Source organism: Balaenoptera ricei, chromosome 19 (genome assembly GCF_028023285.1).
Source record: "Balaenoptera ricei isolate mBalRic1 chromosome 19, mBalRic1.hap2, whole genome shotgun sequence".
Taxonomy (NCBI): Eukaryota; Metazoa; Chordata; class Mammalia; order Artiodactyla; family Balaenopteridae; genus Balaenoptera; species Balaenoptera ricei.
The window spans coordinates 6,335,118-6,349,965 of NC_082657.1; the positions used below are offsets into that span (position 1 = coordinate 6,335,118).

The 14,848-nt window shown below is 58.8% G+C and overlaps 1 protein-coding gene across 1 annotated transcript in view; it reads left to right on the forward strand.

Moving 5' to 3' along the window:
- The window catches only part of SHANK1 (SH3 and multiple ankyrin repeat domains 1), a 43,125-nt gene that overhangs the window by 11,367 nt on the left and 16,910 nt on the right, over positions 1-14,848 (forward strand). Inside the window, exons 11-18 of the mRNA XM_059905888.1 lie at positions 589-782; positions 4,586-4,699; positions 4,877-4,952; positions 5,424-5,450; positions 13,067-13,149; positions 13,361-13,485; positions 14,068-14,203; positions 14,487-14,567. Of these exons, the coding sequence (XP_059761871.1) occupies positions 589-782; positions 4,586-4,699; positions 4,877-4,952; positions 5,424-5,450; positions 13,067-13,149; positions 13,361-13,485; positions 14,068-14,203; positions 14,487-14,567 (836 nt within the window). The remainder of the gene's footprint in view (positions 1-588; positions 783-4,585; positions 4,700-4,876; positions 4,953-5,423; positions 5,451-13,066; positions 13,150-13,360; positions 13,486-14,067; positions 14,204-14,486; positions 14,568-14,848) is intronic.

Consider the following 14,848-nt stretch of genomic DNA (forward strand, 5'->3'; position numbering starts at 1 on the left):
ACAGACTGGGCAAGGTGAGAGGAAGCCAAACAGAGTGGGGGTGGGCGAGGGAGTCGGGGAGGGGTTTCCAGGCTTGGAGGTGAGACCAGAGGTGGGGGGGATGGGCAGGGAGCATTCTGGGGTAAAGAGGCCAGGCTGGCTAGAGGAGGACGGGAAGGGGGTGCTGTGGCCGGCCTGTCCTGAGGACGTGGGCGGGAGGAAGATCACGGCGGGGCGGGGATGGCAGGCAGAGGGGTTGGACTCAACCCAGGAGGAAGCTGGGAGTCGCTGAAGGCCCGTGAGCCAGGGATGACACAGTCAGAGCTCAGCTTCAGGAAGCTGAATCAGGCAGGGCATGCAGGACCGTGGGAGGGGACAGAGCCGGAAGCCAGGAGGCAAGAAAGAGGGCTGGAACGGGGCCAGCAGCCGTCCAGCAGGGGGACCCCCCCAAGTGCCCTCTTTCCCTGAGGACGCCAGAGCTGGAAAACGCACTCAAACCCCCTCCCCGACCCTGATGTTCCATCTCCCCCCGACCCAAGGAACCCTGTTCTCCCAGAGGTGCCCCCTCCCTCCACTGTCCCCTGCCTCTCACACCCTCTGTGTATGCAGCTCCAGCGGGACACCCCGGGACGGGCCAGCTGGGGGCACAGGGGGCTCCGGGGGCCCCGGGGGCTCCCTGGGCAGCCGCGGGAGACGGCGGAAGCTCTACTCAGCGGTCCCCGGACGCTCCTTCATGGCTGTGAAGTCCTACCAGGCCCAAGCCGAGGGGGAGATCTCCCTGAGCAAGGGCGAGAAGATCAAAGGTAAAGGGGCAGGGCCTGGCTGGGCTGTGGACGAGGGTCGGGCAGGTGAACTAACCCTTCAGGAAGGGACCGGTCAATGACAAACAGTTCTCCAGCACCTAGCATGTCCAGTGAACGCCGGAGACCTCAGAGAGACCTAAATGCCCCTTCCACCTCGGAGGGGCATAAAGCGTAGCTGGGATGAGGCCATCAGGAGGTGGTGTCCAGGCAAAAGAGGGGCGATGAGCATTTGTGAGAAGCTGACGCCAGCAGGCACGGCCCGAGCGCTTCCCCTGCGGGGTCCCATCTCACTCACGATCGCCCTTCCAGGCAGCTGTCAGGAGCCCATCGCACAGTTGAAGGAGCAGAGCCTCACATGGGTGAAATGACTTGCCTGAGGTCCCCAATCTGAGCCCAGGGTCTTTCCCGCTCTCGTGTTTGGAGAGTGAGGCCACGCCGCCTTGACTTCACCTCCTGCCTCTGCCAGGAGTTCTCATCTGAGACACGGGGTGGTGCCTGCTTCCCCGGGCTCTGATAAGACGGCCAGTGTGCGAAGCCCGGTCCATGCTGAGGGCTCCCTAAATAGAGGCTGCTGTCATGGGGGTTTGCCTGTCTTCGGTTTTCCTGTCTTCATCTGGAAAACCATGCCAGTATCACCCATGTGCAGACTTCGCACCTCGCAGGGCTGTGGATGCGTGTTCTTGGACAGAATGGTGCTTTGGAGACAGGAAGTGCCCTGCAGTAGTTAATTCGAGATGGGGGAGCAATTCTTTGCCCGACTCTACGCTTGCAGAGGAGCCGAGTAGCGTAGTGGTTGAGAGCCAGGCTGATTGGGTTCAAATCCCAGCTCCACCACTTCTTAGCGGGGCGACCTCAGGTGAGTGACTTCTCTGGGCCTCAGTTTCCTTGTCTGTACAATGGGACCCTTGCGAGGATTAGAGTCAGTTCTTGTAAAGCCCTTAGAACAATGATTCTCACATCATAAGCGCCAGCTGTCATTACCATAAGCGACCCCCACTACGGGCACTTAGAAGAGAGAGATCCTGGGCACCGAGGAAGCTGGGGGAGGGGGGTGTCCTCCCAAAGGAGACAGAGTTTAAGTGGGCCTTGAAGCATGTGCAGGGATCAGAGTATCAGGCAGGTTGTGTAACTGCATCTCTTTTGTAGTCTTGTCTCCCTATCACCTGAGTTCCTGAAGACAAGGTCACATGTCACCAGGGGCTGGGTCACCAGGGCCCAGTTTAATGACCCAGCACACAGGAAGCCTCAGTGCACACCTGCTGAGTGAAGGGATGAATGGATGAATGACCAAATGCCCAAGTTAACTGTGGGGGGCAGGGGCAGTGCCTCTGGAGGCACCGTGCCTGGGGAGCGAGTGTATGGGTGTGTATGTTTGTGTGTGTATGTGTGTGGGTCTGGAGGTGGGGTCAGGTCTGTGCTTTGAAGGATGCAAAAGAAGAAAGGGAAGCTGAGGCCAAGTGTGAGGGACCTTCGCACAGGCAGAGGGCCATGGGTTGTATCTTCCATGTGTCTTTCTGAATGTCAAGCCCAGCAATTCTATGCACTGCCCTGTTTTCCTATCCTTTCCTTTCATTAAAAGATGCTTAATTGCCTCGAAGCACACCCACATCCACAATGTCACTGACCTTTGCCACAGCCCGATGAGGCAGCGGGCTCTCTCTGCTCTCAGGACCCAAGCCTAGTGCCTTAGCCTGGCCTGCAAGCCCCTCCTCTGCCCGCCCACCAACCTCATCTCATGCTACTCTTTCCTTCACCCACAGGGCTCCAGGGACCTCATCCTCCTCTCCATTCCTCAAATGCTCCAAGTCCTTTTTTTTTTTTTTTAATTAATTTATTTTATTTATTATTTATTTTTGGCTGTGTTGGGTCTTTGTTGCTGCACACAGGCTTTCTCTAGTTGCGGCGAGCGGGGGACACTTTGCTGAGGTGCGCGGGCTTCTCACCGCGGTGACCTCTCTTGTTGCGGAGCACGGGCTCTAGGCGCGCAGGCTTCAGTAGTTGTGGCACACAGGCTCAGTAGTTGTGGCTCGCGGGCTCTAGAGTGCAGCCTCAGTAGTTGTGGCGCACGGGCTTAGCTGCTCCGAGGCATGTGGATCTTCCCAGACCAGGGCTCGAAACCATGTCCCCTGCATTGGCAGGCGGACTCTCAACCACTGCGCCACCAGGGAAGTTCCCCAAGTCCTTTTCCACAACAAACCCTTTGCACATGATGTTCCTTCTGCCTGGAAAACCTTTCCTTCCTCTCTTTGCCTCCTCCACTCCTAGCATCCTTCAGGTCTCAGCCTATATGTCACATCCTCTGAGACACCTTTGTGGTCCCCCTTTGCCATCGGATTTATATACTCCCATCTGGCCTTTCTCCAAATACCCTTTCCTTTGTCCCTCAAGCGTTGACCTCAGTTTCCAATCATGGGGTCACTTGGAGAGTTATACCTCTAATGGCTGCCAGTCTGGAAGCTCTGTGAGGGCAGGAACCACATTTAGTTTGTCCAACAGCTCTACCCAGTTCCTAGCCTGATGTCTGACTCATGACTGGCACTAAATACATATTTGTTCAGTGAACAAATGATTGATTCCAAGACCACCCAGCCAGACATGGCAGAGCCAGCCAAGAACCCAGACGCCTTGACACACATCTCCTGCTCTCTTCCATGACCTTGAGCATCTCCTCCATTTGGTTTCCCCAGACCCTCTCAGAGAAGGTGGTTTGTGCAGGGAAAAGCATCAGATGGCCCCAACCCCAATCCTAGCGTGGCTTGAGCCATCCCTGGGCAAGAGATTGTTCTGCTCTAGCTTCAACTTCATCTTTGAAGTGGGAAATCAGTTGTTACCTACCAGGTAGGTGTAAGGATGGAGTGAGCAAAGGATGTGAAGGGCCGAGTGGGAACAGAGCTGTGAAAGGTGCTGGAGAGATGGATGACTTTGGGCTTGCCCTCATCGTCATCAGGAACAGCAGCAGCAAAGTGCTGGAACAGAGAGGTAGCAAAAATAAATGACTAAAAGCATCTGCTCTGGAAACAGCGCCGTGTTCAAATCCAGGCTCTGTCGACTGCAAGCTGCAAAACCTTGAGCAGTTGACCTCAGCTCTCTGAGCCTCAGTTTCTCCACCAGTAAAATGGGGTGAATGAAAGTGCCCCCCCCCCCACTTAGGGTCCTGGCCCCAAGTGAGAGCTGGATAAACATTAGCTGCCCCTGCTGCCCATCTTTGCTGTCGGTCAATGTGTGCTTGATGGTTAAGGGGTGAGGGTGGCAGGAAGTGGCCTCCAGTAACGAGCGGTGGAGAGAAGGAAAGAGGTGATTCTACTGTCCCTTCTAGAGCCAGGGGAAGCAAAGAGAAATGGAAGGAGGGGTCTGGGAACAGATGACAAAAGATTAAGTGGCAAGGAGACTGCAGGAGGCGGCAGGGGCAGTGATGGGGGTGTAGAACTTGACCTAGGAGCCTAGGAGGGTTTAGGGAAATTTTGGAATAACTGAGTTGTGACTGGTTACCGGGGGAGATGAGAACCAGTTGTGGGCGTGTCCCTAACCTCCAAGGACCACGTCATGGGACACAGCCCTTTTCCCCAGTGCCGTTTTGATGTCGCCACTGGGTCCAGGAAGCTAGTATGCAGAAGCGACATGATTTGTATCTCCCCCTTCCCCCTTGCCCCTTCCTTGGACATTTATTAAGGATGCCCTTGGGCCAGGTTCTGTGCTAGGTGCTGAGAATTCTGGAAAGGCCGTGCATCAAGTGTTGGGAGCGGGTGGGGGTGTGGGCAGCACAGAAATGCAGAAATGTTTCTATGTCCCTGCTCCCCATCTAGTGCTTAGCGTCGGGGAAGGAGGCTTCTGGGAAGGCCAGGTCAAAGGTCGCATCGGCTGGTTCCCCTCTGACTGCCTGGAAGAGGTGGCCAACCGCTCCCAGGAGGCAAAGCAAGGTAACGAGGAGCCCCCAATTGTCCCCGATTTACTCTAGGTTCTCATGTCCCTTCCCTCCCCCTCCTGATGGGGGTGGGGTGCTGGGAGGTAGATGGGAAGGCTTGGGCCAGGACCCCAGGGGGTGGGCCCATGGTTTCCAGAGTGAAGGTCCAAGGTCATCCTTTGTCTCCCTGCAGAAAGCCGAAGTGACAAGGCAAAGAGACTCTTCCGGCATTATACCGTGGGCTCCTACGACAGCTTTGATGCCCCAAGGTAAATGTCCTTACACCCTCGGGCGCCCCCCCCCCCCGCCCCAACTCCCTTACACTCCACCTTTTAAATATTTCCACCGCCTCTAAGCCTCCTTTCTCATCTGCTCCCTCTAAACTTTGATCCAGGGGTGGGGGAAGGCAGAGTTAGCTTCAGACTACATAGCCCAATCCCAAACCGTCCTTGGCAGCCACTGAGACTGCCCAGCTCTGGGGTAGCCAGAGACCGATGAAATGGATTGGGGCAAGGTGGGGGTGCCTGGGGGGCTGGGGCGCTCATGTGTGTGGCTGGCTGGCGGCTCTGGTCTCCTTCATGTGCCACATCTCTGTGCAGTCCTGTGCAGCAGAAGTGTATGCATTCCTGTGCTGGCGTAGGGAGGGGGGCGGGCAGAGCTGGGCCAGGCGGGGTGGGGGCGGGGAGAAGGCACACTGACACCTTTCCCCTCCCTGGCTGCTGGCTGACTTGCTTCTGAAGCTTGATGGATGGGATTGGCCCAGGGAGGTGAGAGGGGAGGGGAAGGGAGGGGATGGGGTTAGGAATGGGAAGGAAGGGGTGCCTGGGGGCTGTATGGATGTGTGTGCACCACCAGAGCTGGAGTTTCCCTGTGCGTGAACATCTTACACAGGCGAACATCCTTGTACGGATTCCCCGAGCGTGTTCTTGCCCGTGTGTCTCTGTAGGTGCGCATGACGCGTGTCTGTGTGCATGTGTGGCTGGAGGCCCCTAGATGTCTAGCCTTGCACATGTGCCCGTGACAGCGAGAGGGTCTGTCCTGCTCTGTATAGATGGGCGCATTTGTGGCTGTCATTTATGGGTGCACGATTGTGGCTAATCGTGCAGCTGGCTCTGCACATTTCCCTGAATCTGTGTGTCTGAGAATGAGGGCCAGTGTTTCCAGAGATGTCCTGCTTACCACATGTGGGCAGCTGGGTCTCTGCACATGCTTGTCCCTCTTAACGCATGTCACTGTGTGTGCGGCGCATTAACAGATAAAGTTGTGTGCATGCATTTGCACCTGTCTGATCTGGAATTCAGGACCTGGGGTGTTGGGGGAGGGGAGGGCAGAAGAGGGGAGGACTCCAGGGCTTGAGCTTCCAGAAGGGCAAGGCTGTGGGGGAGGGATGGTCGTAAGCGGGCATCTGAAAGATGAATCCTCCCCTCCCCCACCGCTCCCCCTAATCCAGGGAAGGGTCTCCTTGTTCATGGCATCCTTCCATTAAATGTGTCCAAACCTATGTGTCTGTGTTCTGGCCAGTGGGGATGGATGGGGGGGTGGGGGGGGAGAAATGACAATATGAGAAGAGAGGGCGGGACTGGGGTCCCACCCTGCGCCCCAAGTGTCCGAGGCGCTTGACCATTGTGCGTGTTCGCCTGGCACGTCTCCGGCTCTGGGCACTGGGTGAGTATCGAGGTCCCCCCCACCACCACCTGGAGTCTCCCCATCAGCCTCTGCTTCTTGTCTCTGTCAGTGTCTCTCTGGGTCTCCTCTTGGCTTTGGTTTGGGGGTCACTTGCTCTACAGCTGGATGGGGGTGGTCCCTCTGGCCCTCAGCTACTTCCTTCTCCTCTCTCTAGCTCTGTCTCGTCGAGGGCATTTTCTTCCCTCTCCTCCACTCCTTGTGCCCGCTTGGCATGTGCTGCTGTGTTTGCGGCGTGTCTGAGCTTCTCCTTCTCCTGCCTCCCCCCCCCCTGCTCTCCGCCCCCCTGTCTGGGGTGCCCTGGCCTGTGTTGTGACCCCGCATCCCAGCTGGAGCTGTACCGTCCTCCTAGCCTGTGCTGCCCTCTCTCCTCTCCCTGGGGGTCTGCGGCTCTCGTGTGAGCCGTGGAGAGTGGATGTCCCTCCGCCTGGACTTCTTTGGGGGGAGGGGTGTCTCTCGCTGCTCTGGCGCCCAGTCTGAACGTCCTGGCCTTCCCTTTCCGGCCCTTCCAGACTGTGTTGGGGTGCACTGTGTGTCTGTCTGCGGGGGTGGGGGGGGCTGTGTGTCCCCTCCTGGGGTCTCTCTCACCGTGTTGTCCCTGCTTGGGAAGTGGGGCTTGCTCCGCGCGTCCCTGCACGCGGTTGCGAGGCATCTTGTGTGATGTTGTGCGTCCCTCTCCCCCCTCTCCCTCTCTCTGCACCTGCGCGGGAGGGCTCTGGAGGGGGGAGGGGGGGTTAAGGGGGAGGGCCAGACCGGAAGTGCCTCCCCTTCTCCCCCCCCCCCCCGCGCCTCGCCCCTCCCCCTTCTCCCGCCAAGGGGGCCCCCACGTTCCCCTCCCCCCTGTCCGGCCCCCTCCACCGCCCGGCGCAGGACGGCAAGGGGTTAAGCCTCGCGCCCGCCGCCCGCCTCCGGAGCTGTCCGCGGTGCTGAAGCCGGCGCCGTCCGCGGTCCTCTCGCTCCCGCCGCGGCCCGACCCCGCGCCCCGCGCCCCCGCGCCCCCCGGCATGTGAGCCCCCGGCCCTGCCCTCCCTCCCGCGGGAGGGGGCGCGCCCCCTCCCCCTCCCCCCTCCCGGCGCGGGTCAGCATGAGGCGGGGCCTGGGGGCCCGGACACGGGGGTTCGGCCGAGCGGGGACGGGGACGCGGCGGCGGCGGCGGCGGCGGGGGCGGCCGGCACCGGGACCGGGGCCGGGGCCGGGGCCGCGGCGGCGATGGCTTTGTCTGCGGGCGGCGGCGCCGGGGGTCTCGGGGGCCGCCCCGGTGGGGGCTCCCTGCCGCAGCCGCCCCCCGCGCTCTCCTCCAGCTGGCCGGCCCTGGGGCCCCGGCGGCGCAGCGTCTGGTATATCTACAGGTAACGGAGCGCGCCGCCCCTTTTCTCCGCGGCCCGACCAGGAGGCCCCGGCCCGCTGTGACGACCCTCCCCCAGCCGCTAATCCCCCATCCCTGGGACTCCTCCCCCGCCCCCAAGCCGCCCCCTCCGCCCTTCTGCCCTAACCTCTCAGCACTAAAGCCTTTCCGGACCCCTCATCTCTACCCTTCTTTTTCTCATCCGCCTCCCTGGGCCTCTCTCCCCGAGCACCCCGCAACACACACACACACACACACACACGCACGCACACACGCACTCTCCAGGCCCCTCGCAGGCCCTTCCAGGCCCCCTTCAGCTCTTCCTCCAAGACCTCCCTCCAAGGGAGGCCCTCCAAACGGACTCCACTCCGGGTTTCGGGCCCCACTTGTCCTTTCTGCCACCCTTAGCGCCCCCATTCTGGAGCCCTCCGCTCAGGCGCCTACACCCCAGGCCCGCGTTTCTCTGATTCCTGTATCCCCACACCCCTTCAAGGAGTTGGCAAGTCCCCCCATTCATACCCCTCTCTCCCATTCACAGCCATTCCCCCCCCCCCAATCACACACGCATCCCGCCCCCGGCCTCCCCTCCCCTCCCTTCCTCTTTTTCCGCTGCGTGTCACTGTGAGACTGTGCGTGTGTCCCTGTGGCTGTGTTGGTGTGCGTGCGTGTGTGGCTGCCTGCAGCCGTGTGTGTGCGTGCGTGTGTGTGTGTGTGCGTGTGTGTGTGTGTGTGCGTGCGTGTGTGGCTCCCTGCAGCCGTGTGTGTGTGTGTGTGTGTGTGTGCGTGCGTGTGTGTGAGAGAGAGAGAGAGGGATGGAGAGATGGTGGGCTCCCAGCCCACCCCCCAACTGTGTCCATCTGGGTGTCCCTGTTTGACGGCGTCTGTCTCTGTGTGTGACTTGGAGCGATAGCGAGGCTCTCTAGGGACTCGTGTGTGTTTGTGTGTGTTTGGGGGGGGGGTCTGTCCCAGGGACTGCGGCTATGTTTCCCAACACCCACCCTCCTTTGCCAGGCCTGTCCTCTCCCCGACAGCTCCCCCCCTTCACCAGTGACTCCGTGTGTCTCCATCCCCATGCGCCCCTCTCCCTGCCCCCTGGGGGTCTATGCCTGTGTGGGGCACGTGTGCTGAGACACGGCTGAGCTTCTGCACGGGGAGCTGCATCTGCCTGTGTGTGCCGCTTCTCAGCATGGGAGGGGGCTGGCTTCCCCGCGTGGGGGCCTGTGTGCAGGCCCTGGAGAGGCCGGTGGAGATGGGTACGCGGGGAGGGGCTGAGAACCAGAGGGGGGCGCTATGTACAGCAGCAGGCTCTGGGCTGTGGGATGCTGGGTGTGTGAGAGGGACCTTCGGGGTGGGGGTGGAGGGAGTCGATGCTGCCGCAGTCTCTGTGTGTGGGATCTGGTGAACAAGAGCTGGCCGCTGAGCTCCAGAGGCCGCTCAGGGTCGCCGAGGCATGGCTTGGGGGAGAGCATTGTCCGCGCTCCTGCAAGGCAGGTAGTCAGCACTACGGAGCATGAATGGGGTGCTGCGTGGGTAGCGAACACTAGGGCAGGGGTGGGGTTAGAGGGTCTGGGTAGGAGGGTGACAGGATGAGAATGGAACGGCGGTGGCGGGGGGGACACTGAAGTGGGGGGACATGGGGAACACCAGAGCATAGAGCGTGTGTGGAGTGTGCGGAGAAACGGGGTAAGGAGGGAACGCAGGAAATGTGAAGAGAATTTGGGGGTGGGGATTTAGGCAGTTTAGGGAGAGCACAGACAGAGGATGCAGGGAATGTAAATGAAATGCAGCTGCAAGCAAAAGGAGGCGGAAGGAAGGGTGTGTGATGAAGTGAATTGAGGATGCAAAAGTAGGAGGAGGTTTCCACGGATGAGAATGGAAGGGGGGGGGGACTGGGGAGTATGAAAGAAACCTAGGATGCTGTAGGGGCCACAGTGCAGGTTCTGTACACAGGCTCGAGAGGATGTGGGAGGGAGGAGGGCAAAGGAGGGGGAGAGGTGGCCTGAGAGGGGTGAGGAGGTCACAGAAATCAATGGAAGACACTTTGGGAAAGAGGATGTGGGGTGTGTGAGGGCAAAATGGGAGGTGAAGGGAGGACCCCGTGGGGTGTGATGAGGGCTTGCGGAAGTGAGGGCTGATGGGGGGTGGGTTAGGGTCCTGTGGAGCTTTCAGATGATTTGGAGGAGGGGGGATCGGGGTGCAGAGCGAGGAGGGGGCATACACAGGAGTGGGGGAGAAGGAGTACAGAGTTGCAGGAAGCTGTGAGGGCAAGAGGGCCATTAGACAGCTCAAGAAGAATGTGGTGGATGAGAGAGACGCCACACAGAGCTGGGATTTGTGTGAGAAATTCGTGGGAAGGAGAGAGGCATATGCCCAGGATGGGGAGACTTGAGAGGGAGGGACAGAGGGGGTGCTTCGATGGTCCGGGGGTGTTTGGATATTATTGGGGTATATGGGTGGCCTGCGGGGAATTAAAATCTTGGCTTTGACATTTTTCTGGCGGTGTGATCTTGAGCAAGTTATTTCTCGGTGCCTCAGTTTCCTCATCTATAAAACGCGAATGATAGCAGTCAACCCCTCCCAGGGGTGTTGTAAGGACTGAGTGAATAAATAAATGTAAAGTGCTTGGAACGCCATCTGGCATTCAGCAATGGTTCAATAGATGTTACTCCTTGTTGTGTTACTGGCATAGCCTGGGATAAATTTCAGGCACGGGGGGGGGGTGGGGGGTGGGGCACGTGCATGGTGAATTTGGGACAGATGTCTTTGTGCTGGGCTATTTGGGTGCAGTGGAGTGGAGGGTATTACTACTGAGTTACCCAGGTATTTTCTGGGGCATTGTTGAAGACTTTTGTTCGCTGTGTGAGCTCAGGCAAGTTTCTTAACCTTTCTGTGCTTCCGTTTCCTCACTTGTAAAGTGGAAATGGTACCCACACCTACCTGGGGGCTGACTGTGGGAGACAAGTAAGTCATTTACCCATGAGGGGTTTCAAATACTGCCTCGCACATATCAAGTGCTTCTTCTTGGCATCTAAAGGATATGGGAGTTTTGTTGAATTGTATGGAGCATGGGATGTTTGGGGAAGGCTTATGTATGAAGTGTGAGGAGAATGTGTGGGTGAGAGATTCCAGGGGCAGGGGGAAATTGGGGGAAAAGTAGGGGTTTGTGGCATGCATGAAGACAAGTGAAACTTCTGTAGATGAGGAATAAAGGGGATCTGAATAGCATTACTGGCCACTGGGGGGTGGGGCCCTGGAGATCTGGAAGGGCTATGGGGGTAGCAAGGATATGAGGGCTCAAAGGAGCATGTCAGGTTACGCCGTGGGCACAGAGGTGGGGACAAGGATGCCACAGAGTTCATGGTCAGGAGCCGGCAGCTCTGACTTCTCAACCAATTTCTGTCAGCCCCGTACACTCGCTCTTGGTGCCTTCTTTGCCTCTTTCCTCCCCTCCCCTCCCCTCCCCCATCCCTTTCAACCCCTTCCCTCCTTCTCTTCCAACATCCCATCTACCCAGCTACAAAGGTGGCCGGTCCCGGGGTTGAATATAAGGTCAGGAAGACATAGTGGGTATGGTGTAGACGTGTGTATGGGACCATCGTGAACTTTGAGCAAGGGCCGTGGTGGGCTGCGTCTACACGCGCATGCCTGCTGTTGGGCCCACCAGATTATAATAAGGAGGGTGGGAGCAGGGACGTCCCTACGGTACAAATGCCTGGATTTGACAGTGGACATCCTGGGGGGTCGTGGGAGTATCCGGCGTGCTTGTGTGTGTGGAGGGAGGGTGGCACCAAAATACAGCAGGAGCACCTTAAGTGTTATTGGCGTGTGCTGGTTTGTGCTCAGGGGGCGTGTTATGGGAACAGACTGAGATCAAAGCGAAGGGGAGTTACTACTGGAGCATACTGGGATGTGTCGGGGTGTTACTGAAATATACTGGAGTATTCGTGGAGGGCTGTTTTGTCAGATCTCTGGGGGCAGGTAATTGGAGCGCGCAGGGAGCATGCTTGGCTATTATTGGAGTGTGCTAGGGCCCGTGGGTATTACTGGGGTACGGTGAGGGGGTCTGTGTGTGTGCTGGGCCGGGTTTCTGACCTGACTGCAGGATGCTCTGGATACAGCAAGGCACGTGTCCTGGTGGCTCTGGGGTGGGGTGACTGTGGGTATTCTGAGGAGCCTGGAGCCGGGGTGTCTGGGTATTCCTGCTGTATACTGGGGTGCCCGGAATGGAATGGATGTGTAATCCTGATGTACGCAGTGGTGACGTCTAGGCTTTGGGGCTGTTATCTGAGTGAGCCCCGGGCGGCTGTTGAGATACACGGAATAGGTTTGAGTTTAACTGAACTTTGCCGGGTATGTGAGCCTTGCCTAAATGTGCTGGTGGGCTTTGGTGGCCTTACTGGGGACCATCCACGTATTCACACGCAGTTCGCATTTTGCTAGAATCTACTGACTGCATGAAGGAGATACATTTGAGATATACCGGGAAATAGATGTCAGCGCTGTCCGCTAGAATTTTCTGCGGCGATGGAGATGTTATGTATCTGTGCTGTCCAGCGTGGTAGCCACTAGCCGCATGTGGCTGCCAGGCACTTGGAAACGTGGCTAGTGGGACTGAGGAACTGAATTTTTTGATTTAATTTTTAATTAATTTGCATATAAATAGACACAGGCCGCTAGTGGCCACCATATTGGACAATGCTGAATAAGCAATGTTACAATATGTGTGGGGACCTGGGGAGTAGTTACTGGAGCATATATATAGTCAAGGAGTTGGGAGAGGTATTATCCAAGTGCATGTGTCCTCTAGACCAAAAGACTTGACCGAAGACAGCGAATGAATTCTATTGCGCATGTGCTACGGTACCCAGCACTGTGCCGAATACTATACATACTATATATAGGGAACTTCCACAGCGACCCCGTCAGGTGCAGCCTGTTATTGTTGCGCATTATAGATGAGGAAACTGAGGCGCCAAAGGTTAAAGTCGTGGGCTCAAGGTCACCGGCAGGAAGTGGCTAGCAGGGACTCCAGCCAGGCTGTCTGGCGATCTGGCAGTTTAGCCCTCCACTCCCCACACTGTGCTTTGCTGAATGGATGGGTGGATGGATGCACCGATGGATGAATGAGGAAAGACTGAGTGGGAGAGCGAGCTCTCTGGGCTCTGAGGGGGAGGCTTGTCAGGGCTGCTGCGAGCATACACACGTGGAGTGGGTGAGGAAACTCCTCGGAGGGGGGATGACTCGTTCTGGAGCTTGGGCTCAGGTCACCAGGTGGCTGGTGGGGCACGGGCTCTGGGTCTCATGAGCCCTTTTCCACCCGCCCCACCCCTGCCCCTCCCCCACCCTCCCCGCCAGTGATTACATCATCAAGGAGAAGACAGTTCTGCTGCAGAAGAAGGACAGTGAGGGGTTTGGGTTCGTGCTCCGGGGGGCCAAGGGTGAGTGCCGGCCGGGGAGGGCACGGGAGAAGGGCCCTCTGACCCAGGGGGAAGGACAGGGAAAGGGACCCCCAGCCTGCCCACCACCCCACCCCAGGGTGCTGGTCCCTCAGCTACGGTGAGGCCTCCGTGACTTGGGTCTGAGCCCCATCCCCTGCTCGGCCTCTCCACCCCCTCCCCTCCGACCCCGCCGGCTCCTCCCCATCTGCAGCGCAGACCCCCATCGAGGAGTTCACCCCCACCCCGGCCTTCCCGGCGCTGCAGTATCTGGAGTCGGTGGACGAGGGGGGCGTGGCATGGCGAGCCGGACTGCGGATGGGAGACTTCCTCATTGAGGTGAGCCCCAAAGGCCTCTCCGAAGACCCTACCCCTGGCCCACCTTCCACAGACACCGCGCTCTCCTCTGGGCCCCTAGCAACAAATCCTCAGACCCTTCGTGATCTATGCCAGGATGCGGCTGCCCAAATCCAGATTCTCCTTTGGCACCAAAGCTTCCCAAACCCCGCCCCCTCCCCCCCCCCGCCCCCCGCAGCCAGCCTCTGCTTCTTCAGTGATTCGATCTGAAAGCGTTTCTGAAGTATCTCAGATGACAGAGCTGCCCCCCGGGGCACGCGCTTGCACACATACACACACACACACACACACACACACACACACACACACAGTGCTGGAGGGCAAGGAGGGAGAGAGAGGCAAATAGGGTGGGCCCAGGCCCTTCCCCAACCCTGAGGCCAGGAGAGTTACAGGAACAGCGAGTTGGGGGCTTGCAAGGCAGAGGAGGGTCAAGGGGAGAGAAGAGTGACCGCCAGTGCCACATACAGGGCAAGGCAGGAGGAGGCCACTTCAATGGGGACCCTGAAGTGGAAAGCATCCCTCCCCTCACCTACTGGATGTGCTCTGGGGGTGTCTGTGCCACAGGTGAACGGGCAGAATGTGGTGAAGGTCGGCCACCGGCAGGTGGTGAACATGATCCGCCAAGGGGGCAACACGCTGATGGTCAAGGTGGTGATGGTCACCCGGCACCCGGACATGGATGAGGCTCTTCATAAGAAAGGTGCTCCTCTCCCCACTTGTGTGGCCGGGCCCGGGTCCCCCACTGCTGCTAGACTACAATCCTCAGGAGCCCGAATGGCCCAATGGCCCCTACCACCACCAGCAGCCTTCCCTCCCCCAAGGCTGCTTGTGCATGACCCTCTGGAGAGGAACTGAGTGAGGGCTCAACATGCGGATGGCATCTCTCCTCCGAGCTCTGGGAGCGCCGCGTGGTGAACGGTGGGGGGGAAGGTCATGGGCTTTCTTTCCGTGGTACTGATGCCGGACCCCGCTCATTTTTGCAGCACCGCCGCAGGCTAAGCGGCTCCCGCCCCCAACCATCTCCCTGCGTTCCAAGTCTATGACCTCAGAGCTGGAGGAGATGGGTGAGCTTGCGGGGCTGCTGGGGCCCAGGTGCTGCGGAGGGAAAGGGGCAGAGGGAGGCGGGACCATCCCTGGAGTTTGTTAGTGTTGTTAGTGACCAGGGGTCCTCGTCCTGATCCCGTCCCCCGGTCCATGGGTCAGACTCTCTCTGGCCTGCGTGTGTGTCGCTGGGAAAGGGCGTCTGACAGTCGACTTTCCTTCGTCCTCTTACATCTGTTTCTCTGTCGGGGTCTCTCTCTGCGTCCGTACGTTCCTCTCTGCGGGTCCCTGTTTCCTTTCTAGC